Below are 14,126 nucleotides of genomic sequence, written 5' to 3' on the forward strand. Positions count from 1 at the left end.
TTGGTTTTCTCTCTAGTTATTGGGAAATGCGTGCTGGAAGTAGCTTTTTGTAGCTCTATCCAACTCTGTATCTATGTTTTTCTTCATCTTTTTTAGGCTTCGGTAAAAGATCATGAAGAGTTGCTTGAGAACTGAGAATAGCTAAATATACGATTAAGCATGTTATTTTTTAGCCTGGCTAAAGAGTTTCGGAAGGTTTGATTCCCTCATTCTTGGAAGTTGTACACTAAGAAACAGTGTGTGAGGATAAATGGTTAGATCTTTTCACATTCTTGTCTTCAAATGAGTTGGTCGATGCTTGGTCTATTTGGGAGATAGAAATAAAGTTTAAGAAAAATATTCATATTCCCTCTGTTTCAATAAAGTGATTGAGTTCATGTCTTCTCTTAAAGGGATAATCCTTCCGGACCTCTGTTTTGTTTATGTTAGTTGAATGATTGGTTTGTTGTAATGCTCCTTGTTGCCTCGGAGTGGAGGTCACAAACTCTAGAGTTGGTTAGATTTGGTGATTTGATATCAGAGCAAGAAATTTAGGAGATTATGTATTCAAACTCTTGCAATCTTATTCTCCTGAATTAACATTGATTTTCATTTAATTTGTTGGGTATTTTACATATTTCAAGTTTACAAGTGAATGATATGTTAAATGATATAATATTAGATTGACCTTCATCTATCGACTTAAGTTTTTAGGTAAGTCAATTACTTAACATACTTGTTATTGGTTTAACATCTAAGAATCATTTTGCAACCATGCATGGTTTTCATAACATGTTTTTGTATTTTATGTCGTTGGCTGAAAGGTGTGGTTTTTACGAGGATTAAGGTTTATTCTAATTTTTCTTTTATGATGATTAACGATATTTTTCATTTACTTCATGTTTTCTAAAAGGTGGTGTTCATCCACATTTCTCGTGATGATAATGGTAACTTTCATTGTCTAGCTCAGAAGAGTTTATTTGAGTCTATTTGTTGTTGATTCAAAAAGTGTACATTTGTGGACTTCACTCTCTATTTAGTTCAGTGAGTTTGTGGATCCAACAACTAATAAATATCAATTTTATGCAACTCGTTGCACTCTACGATCCAAAAGTTCACAATTTCACTCCTTGTCTCAAACACCCTTGATAACTTGTCACATCGATTATATTTAAAGGATATTTCTTTTCTATCTTGTGAGTATCTTTGGCTTGATCTAGGAATTGTTTGTTTCAAGGAGGAGGTAATTTTATAGGCAAAATCAAAAGGAATTAATGGAGATCCCATTGTGGATTTTCTAAAAAATAAAATCAAGTTTCTCTCCTTTTGTATGTTGGATGTTTCACTTTTTGTAATGCATTTTGGCTCACTAGCTCACATACACAACTATTAAAATCAATGATTAACTTGTTATCAAAGTTCAAAGTTTGAATTTTTAAATCCTACGTTGTTAACTTCACATAATTTAACTAATTAAAACATATAACCTGAACCAAACTTAATATTCGGGAGATTTATTGGACTATTTTTAGAGTTCATCAAGTAAACATAAAGATAAAAGAATTTAATGGTTAAACTTATAATCTAATCTAAAATAGATTTTATTGTTCAACCATGTTATCTTTTTATATATATATAGTATTAATTTAATATTAATAAATGATAATTACTAAATTTAATCGGTTCATAATAATATTAAATTACAACTTAGTTCGAACATAGTTTTCATTAGTTATGATAGATAGCATAGATGAAAGATTCAAATCATCAAAATTCAATTTGTTTAACTAAAAATAATTCAGAGACTAATGTTAGAGCTTTCAAATTAATAGATATGTTAAAACAAAATGAAAGAATTTCATAATTACAACTATCCCATGATCAAAAAGTAGTACATTATATACTTGGTTGGAGTTCTTTTTAAATAAAAAGAAATCAAAATTCCATTAATGAAGGAATCGAGGTTAATAACAAAGTTATGGTGGTAAAATGCATGTTCTATCTACATTCCTCATTAGTGTTAAGAAATGACTCGATCAACTAACTTGTAAGGATGAACGAAAATAAAATTTTAGTTGATCAATCGGTTAATCATCAACATTTAAGAAAAATTAAATTTAACATCTCGATTTATAATTAACGATTTTCATTGTTGGTTTTGTTTTGAAATGCAGCGTCTAATTTGACACAAAGATTTAAAGGTATAATTTATCCACAAGAAGAAAAGAAATAGAAAAATCTCGATCCATTTTCAAAGCGACCAAGCCATCCAATGTTCTTACTCGTTTAGTTATTTCCAAAAATGTGATTTTTTTTTCTTATTTGGATTTTATCATTTTTTTTTTCCTCCAAATTTATGAACACGTGTTGAGTCGTTTCTTCTTCGTTTCAAGATCCATTGACGTCCTCTGATTCTCAGCTGAAACACAGCGTTTCCCTTATGACTTTTGCTTACTAAAATGGATGTTCAACCAACAACCAGCCAATTTGTAGGTTTCAGAATCAGCGCCATTTGAAGTTCTTCCCATTTCTTCAATGGAGCGGGAACAAAGCTGCTCCGCCATGGGAGGTGGTGAATCTATCCCAAATCATCACCAAACGTTGATTCTGAAATCGATTTTCTTCTTGGATGGCTTCGGCGATGTCTTACTCACTTCCAATTCAGATGGCTTGTTCTGGGAATCGGTTGACTCCCCTGAAACTGTAATTTCTTCTTCTCTATGTGGGTTTCCTCAAATTTGAATTTGACCCACATTCTTGGATTCTTTCTATGGTTCTTGTTTCTTTGATCCCTGTTCATCTTTTCGTCTTTGCTTCATGTGGGTCATTGGTTTCTCTTATTGGGTGAAACATATGTTAGCGTTTTTATGTTGAGGAGTGTTTATGGACACATCTTTTTTATTTTCATTTCATGTATTAGGAACAAACAATGTATCTTCATATTTTCTCGATGGTATGAATATGATATTGTGCTGTCTTTTGTTTTGTCCTTTACCCAAAATGGCTGTACTTTTGAAGATATTGCATTTCACTTATCCTTGTCTAGCTAATTTGGGACTTTCCATTGGCTTTTATAGGTTCTATGCCTATCTTATTCCTCTATCTTTTTTTATTGATGTATGGAAAGTGGGGTCGATCTGCGTCTAATTAGTGGATAAGCATCAATTGTTCTCTGAGATGATATGGTTTCCACCTTGCAATTGTTGAACTCAAAATATGGGAAGTGGTTTGTTTAATATTGTTTAAAATGGAATGATAGTGATTTTCTTATTCTGATGCTAATGAAAAATATAATATCTTCTTAAGATCAGTTTTGTACAATTCAATTGGATAGGATGGTTCAGATTGTTTGGGCATTAAGCTTGCTCCTGAAGCTCCAGCAGAGGTCAAGTTTTCTGATGTATATGGTGTTGAGTTTGACAACTTTGGAGTGATTCGAAAATCAAAACTTGGAATTGCTCCAAGCTGTATATTATGTGATGAATATGAGGTTTCTCATTGCTCATTTGTTGATTGTTTCTTCATCCTTAGATTTTTTATTGTGTTAATACCTTATGCTTACTGTTATTTGCCATTGAAACAGATGTATAGATTTACAGTGTACAGTTTTCAAAGATCAAAATCTCAGCCTGCTCAGTGGGTCCTGACTACATTTACGTTCGGTCATGAAGACCAGCAAACATGTCAGATGTGGGTAAATCAGATTGATGCATCTTTGGTCCTTCAAGATGGGAGACCAAAGAATCTTCTTGTAAGTTATGGTAACCATAAACCAATTTCCATTTTGTTTGTGATGGGGTATTTACTACACTTAAAATTCGAGCTTCTTGTTATGTCTATCAAAAGAACAGCAAGTTAGATCCAGGACATCCTTATTCAATTGGACGAGATGAATGTTTCACATCTTTGATCTGTTAAATCAAAATTTTGATCCAATTACTCATCTTTTCCTGGTGATTGGTTAATATATATATAAGTGACCTAGTATTGTGTTTTGATACTTGTTAAGCATTTTTTGGCGTACTAGGTTTTTGTTAATCCAAGGAGTGGGAAAGGGATAGGAAGTAGAACCTGGGAAGCAGTGGCTCCCATATTTTTACGGGCTAAAATAAACACAAAGGTAAAACTTTGCTTTAATATTTGTGATGGTATGTACGGTTACCAAATACACGCATTAATCACAATTTGATCTTATGCTTTCACTTCATGGTGGTTAAAAAAAATTGTCCGATTTCAGGTGATTGTGACTGAAAGGGCAAATCATGCATTTGATGTAATGGCAACTACTTCAAACAAGGACCTTAAAATGTATGATGGTATTGTTGCTGTTGTAAGTAAGAGATCTCTGCGTTTTTACATTTAACTCCAAGATGGATAAATCAGGTCAAGCTATATTATTGTGGAGCATTGCCAATTAGTCAATCATATGTATTGTTTGTTTTCAACCCTCCATTTCTCTTATAAAGATGGCATTGCTCCAGAAGTTTTTCTTATTTAATAAGTAATTCCCCAATAAAAAGAATTTGCATCTTTTCAATTCCAACGTCGAATTTGAGCAATGAGCTTTTTTTTGGGAACATGATACTGCTCATTTTTTCTATTTTTAAAGGCATATAGTATTAGATAATGTAAAACCTAGAAGCTTGTCTGTTGGTGCTCCAACTTTGTTGTCATAACACTGTGGCTAAATACATGATGTTTGATTCTTCTTATTTTGTTTTAACTATATTTCAGTCACCTAAATAACTGATATTTCCTCTGAAAGATTTTGCAAGTTCCTGCTCTTCCTCTTTCTCTCTGTTTGTGTTTATCTTATTTTATGCTGTATTTGTCCCTAGGGTGGAGATGGTTTCTTCAATGAGATCCTCAATGGTTTTCTTTTGTCAAGGCATTTGGCACATTACCCACCAACGCCTTCAGACATCATAGACTGCCGGCAGACTGAAGGTAACTATCCTAATGAAGCGATAAATGCAATTGTCAATGGAAGTGAAGATCAGGCACCACTCCTGTCAAGTGCTAAACATGGTGGATTAGGACTCTCAACTTCTTGTATGTACTTTGGAAAAACATTTCTTTTTCAAATGAAAATCATAGGGCTCATTTGATAATGTTTTTGCTTTTAGTTTTGTTTTTAAAATTTATGCTTATTTACTGTCATATCTTTTTTTTTTTTAAATCATAGCATAAATCTTAAGAAAAGGAAGAAAAACTAAAAGAAAAGAATAATAACTTTCACCTTACATTAACCTGTTCTTTGTTTATTTAAATTTGGCTAAAATTCCAAAAGTTCTATGAGAAGAGAAAAACTAAGCAAGGAAAATATAGATGATAGTTTTTATAAGTTTACTTTTTAAAAACAAGAAACTTGAAACAAAATCGTTACCAAATGAGGCCTTAATTATTTGGTTTGTTGGTTATAGGTAGTTCACTGATGTGTCATTAGATATATCTAAAATTCAGGGAGTAAAGATGGTTCTTGGGACACAGGATAGAATATATCACTGTTAGAGGTGAAGCCAATAAATTTCAATGGCAATATTCAATCCTCACCTGTCCCCTGGTTCTTTGCTCCTCAACCGATGTCACTCAGTTGTAACACTTCTCATTCTTCTTAGCAGGGAACTCAACAGACCATGCTTCTGAATTTTCAGCATTTCATACATGGTTTAGATTTGGAATCATTCCTGCAGGTTCAACAGACGCTATTGTGATGTGGTACCTTTTCTTATCTTGCAACTCATGTCTACATCAACTTGTATTTAATTGTCCAATATTAAGTTCCTGCATGAAAATTCTTTAGTATTTAGGAGTTAGATTAAAAATTCTACTTAACATTTTTGCTTCTATATCGTGTAATCTTTCTAGCGACTCTTCTAACTACAATCTGTTAGGTATCTACCCTACCTTGCACTTAGTAAAACCACCCAACAAAGGATAGAGAAAAATAAGGAGGACGATCCCTGTTTCGATGTTATATTCAAAAGTAAATTCCACCACAACACACGTTCACAATGATATCAAAGTTGCTAAGCCAAAATAACACAAAGAAACAACAATTGCAAATAGAAAAGATAACAGTCACGAAACACTGCAGCACTCTCGAGAGAGCTGGAAATCCCCTCCTATCTTTCAACCTTCAGCCAAATTCTTCTCCGTCACACCTTGAAACCCAAAATCCAGCTGGGTAATAATACGTTATAGCTGCCAGTCGGTGTTTATAACAAAATATTTGTGGAAGGTCTATCTTGAATCAGCTCGTGTTTCATTGAATTAGTTTTTCTTTTTCGCTACTCTATCCACTCTTTCCTTGTTTTTTCGTTTTGAATCAGCTCGTGTCAAAACTTCTCTATGGTGTTCTCTTTCTAATCTTTTTATTAGCTTACATGATATATTTTTTATTTAGGTGCTGTAATCATTCCTTTTTAATTTTGATTTATTGTTCTATTTTCTCTCCTCACTTCAAAAGTTTGTATCTTTTGAACATCCTTCTGTTTTCATTTTTTCAACAAAAAGTTCTGTTTCTTCTTAGAATACGAAAAAAAAAGAAAAAGAAAAAGGAAAGACCTTAGCTTTAGGGTTCCGGTTTGTCAATAAACAGTATTGTTTCTTGTTGAATAATATTTTGGTCATTAAAGATCTATCTCTATCGACAAGCCGATGCCCCTATTCCTTTGCTTGCTTTTGAAGCACCACCTTCTGGTTTGTGTTCGTGAATGTTACTAGACGGTTTTTTTTTTCTTTTTTCGTTTTGAGTTGACTCAAAGCAGACTGCAAAAATGTGATGGAACTCATACAAATAAATGGGAGGATTTTAATTTATTCGCGGTAAAAGTATTGTAAGTTGTAGAAAATTGCATACTGTTTCTACTGGAGTTAACTGCATTCATCATTAATCTTCTTTTGGATTAGTTTTGAGGCTGTTCTATCCTTGCAGTTCTACTGGATGCCGAGATCCTATTACATCAACCCTGCAAATTGTCTTGGGTAAAAGAGTCCACCTTGATATAGCTCAAGTAGTAAGGTGGAAAAAGACTCCAACATCAAAGTTTGATCCTTGTGTACGCTATGCGGCTTCTTTTGCTGGGTACATTCTCATTTTCGTTGTGTTATACTTCAAATAGGATGATAATTAAGCTTTCATTGAATTAGTTTTTCTTTTTCGCAACTCTATCCACTCTTTACTTCTGGTTTGTTATCTTCCAGGAAGTTGATTTGTTGTGTGCAGACTTAATGGCTTTCAAGAACATATTTTCTTCTTGCAAGAACAATAAACTAGCTATAAGTTTGCTGTTTATTGATTCAAAAGAAGCATATGTACATATATGGCTAATTTTAGTTGCAGTAGTAAATCTCCAGATTGAAACTCCAGTTGGCATGCAATACATGAACTTTTATTTCTCATTTACAAATCCATTTTGTTTATGCTGCTTACTCTCAGTTTGGTCTTACTTCTGGTTAATTTTGTTGCTAAAAACGAAGAAATGTCTGTACCAAATGATTGACAAATCTTGGTAGAGCTTATTTATGATTTGGTATTGAACCTGGAAACGAACAAATAGGTCTTTCCAGAAATACCTCCTGAACGAAAATCATGGTCTTTCTAAGGCCTAAGCATAATTCGTGCACAATTTATTTTATGAAAAGTTTGTCTCTACTTTTTCTGTTAAGAAACAACGTGCAATTCTGAACTACTAAAGCATTAATTTGGTGTTTGGTGGCATAACTTCCTTAATAAGCACAATCTTTCAGCTACTGCTTGTTGACATATTTTGTTGAACTTTTGGAAGCTTCCCCCCTTAAATTTGTGCATTTTTTTTTTTCAGATATGGATTTTATGGAGATGTCATTGCAGAGAGTGAAAAATTACGATGGATGGGGCCTAGACGCTATGATTATGCTGGCACAAGAGTGTTCTTGAGGCATAGGTATCTTCAGTCAGATTTACTTGAAAACATCTAAATTTCTTTCGAACTCGGTCATCAAACTTACGCCTTTTGCATTTCATACCGAATAAACTCATGGCTTTAATTTTTCACAGTTCATACGAAGCAGAGGTAGCCTATGTAGATACAAAGTCAGAAGACACTAATGCAAATGGGAAAAGAGTACTATGTCGTAGCAATTGTAGTATTTGTAACACAAGGCCACACTTGCAGCATTCTCATACTGGCTCGAGTTCACTTCAGGATGAAACTAGATGGTTGAAATCCAAGGGACGGTTCCTAAGTATTGGTGCTGCTGTAATCTCTTGTCGTAATGAAAAAGCACCGGACGGCTTGGTAGCTGATGCTCACCTTTCAGATGGCTTCCTGCATCTTATCTTGATCAGAGACTGCCACCATGCGCTCTATCTTTGGTAAAACAATCTCTGTTGATCATGTCGATTGAGCTTTTTCTGCTGCATTCATAAGTATCCACTGGATTTGTCAATTCTTTACTTCTATTTTTTGTTTGGAGATTCTCTCATTCTTTTGACAACCCCTTTTAATGGATATGAATAGGCACCTTACTCAGCTGGCCAGAAAAGGTGGAAATCCAATGGATTTCAAGTTTGTGGAACATCACAAGGTATGTTTAGTCCAACAAACTTTATTTCAACACGAGTTAAATAACAAACGTAGTTTGAACTACTTTGATGGTGGTGTCTGCTTAGTACTTGTACTGTATGTAGTTTTTGCTACTAGGTCTAAGGATACGATATCATTGCGCGCTTCATAACAAAGATAACATAACATTATGAATATTAACATCATCTCATGGATGTTTATTTTAAATTGTACTTGCATTTGGAACACCCAACAGGTTTAAGCATATGCCCACTCAGAAAGCAAAACTAAACTCTAGAAGCAAATACTCGATTACCATTAGGATTTGTGGTTTGAACCAAACACCAAGTAACTCAAAACAACTAATGAATAATGCAAGTCTGAGACTGCCCTGACCAGTTGACAATTCTTGTTAATTGTTATGCACATTGTTAGACAATCCACCAGCATTAGGCTGCACCCCTCCATAGTTGTTCTGTGCCGGCGTCCAGCCGGAGTTTGAAGGTCCACCATAGTTGTTTGCCTGTGGTGCTCCCCAGTAGTTGTTTGCCTGTGGCCCCCCATGGTTGTGTGGTGGTGGCGGTCCGTTAAAGTTGTTCGGTGGCGTTGGTGGTGGTCTATTGAAGTTGTTCGGTGGAGGTGGTGGTCTGTTAAAGTTGTTTGGTGGTGGTGGTGGTGGTCCGTTAAAGTTGTTCGGTGGTGGTGGTGGTCGGTTAAAGTTGTTTGGTGGTGGTGGTGGTGGTGGTCCGTTAAAGTTGTTTGGTGGTGGTGGAGGTGGTCTGTTAAAGTTTTGCGGCGGTGGCTGATTGGGAGAAGCATTTGGGAATTCTCTATTTTGATTGTTTTCCCTCCTCTCAAAGTTTCTTGATCTATCAAAATTGCGAGGTCTACCATTGCGCGTATTCCTCTCACGAGCTCTAGCATCGTTTCTAATCCATTCTTCATGGTACTTAGGATCATAAGGAACAGCTTCTCCGTCAATAAAAGGCTCCCCTCCATAACTTTTGTTCTTAACATCCAAGTATGAATCAGGAAGAACCCAACGAACCTTAGGCAGTTCTTTGATTTTGTAAGAAAGTTCTTCCGAAACAAGGCACCCAAATGCAAAGTAGCATCTTGTCGAAACAGAGTATATCTTCATCCTAGCTTCTTCCTCACTTCCAACAACCATGGCAAGCGTTTTGATATAGCTGTCGATAATCTCATCCCTCGTGAGTTGTTCATCTGGGTTCTCCATGACAACGAGCCAGTGTTCGAAATCACACCCATCAAGTAATATGGTCTCCTTAGGTGTGCGATTAGACCAGTTGGGATTGGGATCATTGAGAGACGAAGAAGCGACACGGGTAGAGAAATCCTTTACGGTCGGGGCCGGAGAGAGACGGCGGAAATCAGCGGCGGGTATAGCAGCGAGGGGACGGAAGCGGCGAAGAAGGGAGAAAGAGGAGTGAGAAGAGGCGGAGATGGTGACTCCGGTGGTAGCGAGAAACGAACGAGAAAACATAGAAGACAACATTAGGGTTTTAGGAGGAAGAGAGCGAGAGAAGAAGAGCTGAGTCGCCATGGGAGAAGACGGATGAAACAAAGACGAGGGACGGGTTTTTGTAGTTTTCTTTTTGCTAGAAATAAACCGAAATCGAAATCGAAATCGAAAACCAAACCAAACCAATCAATTGGTTTAGTTTTTTAACTATAAAATTTGGACATCTATCTTTATATCATGAGAAGACTAACAATTTTTTGTCTAAATAATGCGTTTTTCTTTTTCAAATAATGCAAACTATTTTTTAATATATATTAAATATTCAAATCTCTAAATTCTAAAAATATCTTTCTTATTAAATATTTTTTCAAATTTTAATTTTTAATTTTTAAAAATACATTTCCTTATTAAATCTCTTTCCAATTTCAATCTCCAATTTTTTAAAAAAATATGTATTGACAAAATATATTATTAAATATTTAAACCTCCGAATATTAATTTTCAAAAATATCTTTCCTTATTAAATATATTTCCAAATTCCAATTTTCAATTTTCAAAAATATCTTTCCAAATTAGATATATTGTTAGATATGTTCTTAAAAAATATAAAATCTAATTCTAGAATTATTTTTGCCATTCATTTTTCGTTTTACCCTATTTTTGTTAATAACTTGTCTTATATTTTGACACTACTTTTAAAAAACACATTATTTAAAAAAAAATTGAAAATTTAAAATAAAATTATTGGTTCGGATTTATTTTTCATAAAATCAATCAAAATCTAACTCGAATCGAATCAATAATATATATATATTATCTTAAATATACTCTTTGTTAGGTTTCTTTTAATATTTTAATTATTACTGCAAAAATAAAAAATAAAAAAATAAAAGAAAAATGACAAATGGAGAACCAAACCAATAATAACTCGATCTAAATAAAACCAACCAATTAGTTTGATTTGATTCTTGGTTAGCTCCATATAATACCAAACTAACTATCACCTCTATTACTAATAACTAAATAACGAGAAAATGTGTTTATGAGATAAATATTCATTATTTTATCTCAATAAATCAACAAATTCAAAAACAGAAAATCAACAATTAGACGAATTAGTGGTATTAGATTAGTTAATAGATTTTGATATATTACTTAATTATATTACATTTGTCACTTTATTTTCTCCACCTATTCATGACTTTCTACCGTTTGTGCTTGTTCAAATAGTCATGTCACATAATCATTTAACTAATATTAGGAGATTATATAACATAGGTTTAGAAATGCATCGAAACCTTTTAAGGGTCATTTAAGACACCGAATTGGTCATTACAATCCATGTTAGAAGTTCGCTATATTAGCCTACATTTTTTAGTGTAAAAACCATAGATAACGAAGATTTTCGGTTTTGTTGTAATTAAGTGTGAGTTGTAATATTTGAGAACTCGATGTGGACTATAATAACTCACTAAACTAAGCAAGTGATCGAAGTTAATTTATTTGATCGTTTGTTTTTCTAATTTATTTGTTGGATCGTGTAGACTACAGCTTTTACATTCACTTCATTTGGTGATCAAAGTGTTTGGAATTTGGATGGGGAGCTGTTTGAAGCACACCAACTTTCAGCACAAGTATTTCGTGGCCTTATATCCTTGTTTGCTTCTGGCCCTGAAGTTTGAATTAGGTATTCTTATACAATATACTCTTCTCTACTCCTTTCGAGTTTTGTAAACGAAAGAAGAATATGGTTCGTTTTTCAGTCGGGGTCGAATGAAATATACCAGTCTTTGAAAGGATGTGATTACTGTGAATGTACAATTTGCATTATTTAAAGCATGCTTGGTAACATCTTTGTTTCTTGTTTCCAAAGTTATGCTTATTTGCTAATAAATTTTTTGCTTGTTTCGTAATCTTACACTCAAAGACTTTGGAATATACCGAACGATAGCTATGGTTGAATAAGTAATAAGGAAACTTTTTCTTTTAAATAGTAACAAAAACGTGATATGCAATAAGAAAAAGCTAAACAAATAAGAGAATCGAATCGATTCGGTTATGTTAGACTAAACAAACAGTTTTCAAGTTGAATCGGAAGCGATCTTACTTTAAATGTCACCAAGTCAACGAATAAAGCATAAGAATAAATCATTGTTTTAATCATCATATAGTTTCCGTTGAATGAAAACGATGTGTTTTTATTATTAATTAACTGTTGATTGCAGAGAATTGAATTAAGTAGAAAGGGGATCGAATCCATAGTAAGGTAAAAAGCTTTAACTGCAATGTATAGAGTGCTCAAAAGATTGAAAGTATTAAATTTGTAATGTTGTTTTTGAAGTATTTGTTCATAAATGCCCATCGATTTTGGCATATAGTTTTGTATGAGAGATATGTTTATGTGACTTTAGAAGTAATTACTCAAACATATGACTTGTCTTCTATCTCACTATATTAGACTTTACTCCTACAATCTATGCCTTTGTTTATATTAAGTAAACTATAGTGTTGCTTTCAATATGGTCTCGAGTATAGGTTTAGTTGGTTGAACTCATTAAATTGTTATATTTTGTAGTACCTACTACTTCTATTCATAATTTAACACGTCATTAAATGATATATTAGTTTTTTCTTTCTTTATTTCTCGGATTTCATTTAATCCTTAAATTTTACTCTTGTGACAAATAATGAATAGAGGTAGTATGAAAACTTGTACGTATTACAATAGTACTAAAAATTTCGTATTTGGACCGTTCTTATATTGATAAAATTACTTGTATTTTAAACATTTTTTAAAAAAATATGAAGGTATTAATATAACATTTAAAAATATAAGAATATTTTTCAAACAAGTATATTCTTTTAAAATTTAAAGTTTTTATTAGAAAAATAACTTACGTGGATTTGTGCATCTCACCAAATTGTTTAATCGTAATTTGACATACGATAAAATTTTTCATCTTCTTTTCCAAATATTTTGATTCATTTTTTTATGAGCATGATAATAGTAAGATGAAATATATGCATTTCGAGATACACTCGAGCATTCCACTTTATTATTTTTTAAAAAAATTATTAGGTTTTGAAAAGAGCGAAGAGTTGAATTTTAAATTTTATTATGGCATGCATTTTCTAAGTCTTTCAAGTAACCATATTATATTCCATAGACTTTGAAGAAGAGATATAACAATATTCAAATGTTTACTTTTCATTTTAATTTAGAAATATATTTTAAAGTAAATAATTTCATATTATATAATAAACTTCATTATATCTACCACTATGGTATTTCACTAGATAGAGACACTTTGAAACAAATAATATATTTCTGTGCAATTTTTCCACAAAGTTATTTGTTTGTTGAGTTTTTTAATTCTTTTTTTTTTTTTAAATTACTAGTTGTTTATTTAAGGCATTATTAAATTTCCATATTGCCATAAAATAAGCCTTTCAACTATTCTCAAATTGTTTTAAAAAAATTCAATCATGATTCTTGATATTTTATTAACGAAATTATGTTTAAATTGACACATCGTTAAATTCACGACTTAAAACTCTAGTTATTATTTATTATCTTTCTTACGTTATAAAATTCTTATCTTTCAAGCAAAAGTTCTCTTTCCTATAGGTTTTTTTTTTTTTTTTTTTATTGTAAGTTCTAAATTTTTGACATTCTATCATTGGATTTGGCTCCTTGTTGGTGATCACGACTTAGGTTATTGGTTGTTTAATTAAATGCTTTTGTTTTTTCTAAAAAAAAGTTGATTATTTGATTCTAATTTCGTGAGCTGTTGAACTAAAAAATACTGAAATTTTAAAACAACACATCTTATCTCGATCCCATAAAAAGAAAAAAGTTATGTACCTAATCAATCCTATTATTTAATGTAAAATATAAAGATGTTTTTTTCAAGAATAAAAAGTCGACCCTTATACAAATTTAAAATAGTAATTGATGTGTACTTAAGTTAATATTTTAGAAATTAAACTTCTCTGACTAAATAAGAGCTTAAGCAAAAAAAGAAGAAGAAGAAGAAGAAACCCCATTACATAGAAACTTATCGGCTCGTGAGTAGTAATAATACAACCCTAAATCCTAAAACTTTGTTATGATA

General features: G+C 32.4%; 2 protein-coding genes across 12 annotated transcripts; one reads left to right on the top strand and one right to left on the bottom strand.

Annotated features, from left to right (window-relative positions):
- The first annotated feature begins 2,293 nt into the window (after positions 1–2,293).
- LOC103482566 (ceramide kinase) lies at positions 2,294–11,924 on the top strand. 10 transcript variants are annotated; one of them, XM_008438784.3, is made up of 12 exons: positions 2,300–2,682; positions 3,314–3,469; positions 3,563–3,730; positions 4,007–4,099; positions 4,217–4,309; positions 4,818–5,031; positions 5,598–5,697; positions 6,917–7,066; positions 7,806–7,907; positions 8,021–8,338; positions 8,484–8,550; positions 11,556–11,924. In XM_008438784.3, the coding sequence occupies exons 1-12, from the start codon at positions 2,515–2,517 to the stop codon at positions 11,691–11,693; spliced, it is 1,767 nt and encodes a 588-aa protein (XP_008437006.2). In that variant the 5' UTR covers positions 2,300–2,514; the 3' UTR covers positions 11,694–11,924. The 10 variants fall into 10 exon arrangements, with proteins under 10 accessions (XP_050945763.1, XP_050945759.1, XP_050945760.1 ...); XM_008438785.2 differs by having other exon boundaries at positions 5,601–5,697; XM_008438786.2 differs by having other exon boundaries at positions 2,301–2,682; positions 4,818–4,926.
- On the bottom strand, positions 8,698–10,150 carry LOC103482565 (multiple organellar RNA editing factor 8, chloroplastic/mitochondrial-like). 2 transcript variants are annotated; one of them, XM_051089807.1, is made up of 2 exons: positions 9,303–10,150; positions 8,698–9,236 (listed from the first exon to the last, which is right to left on the bottom strand). In XM_051089807.1, the coding sequence occupies exons 1-2, from the start codon at positions 10,090–10,092 to the stop codon at positions 8,941–8,943; spliced, it is 1,086 nt and encodes a 361-aa protein (XP_050945764.1). In that variant the 5' UTR covers positions 10,093–10,150; the 3' UTR covers positions 8,698–8,940. The 2 variants fall into 2 exon arrangements, with proteins under 2 accessions (XP_050945764.1, XP_008437005.2); XM_008438783.3 differs by having other exon boundaries at positions 8,698–10,092.
- Positions 11,925–14,126: the final 2,202 nt, after the last annotated feature.

Source organism: Cucumis melo, chromosome 9 (genome assembly GCF_025177605.1).
Source record: "Cucumis melo cultivar AY chromosome 9, USDA_Cmelo_AY_1.0, whole genome shotgun sequence".
Lineage (NCBI taxonomy): Eukaryota > Viridiplantae > Streptophyta > Magnoliopsida > Cucurbitales > Cucurbitaceae > Cucumis > Cucumis melo.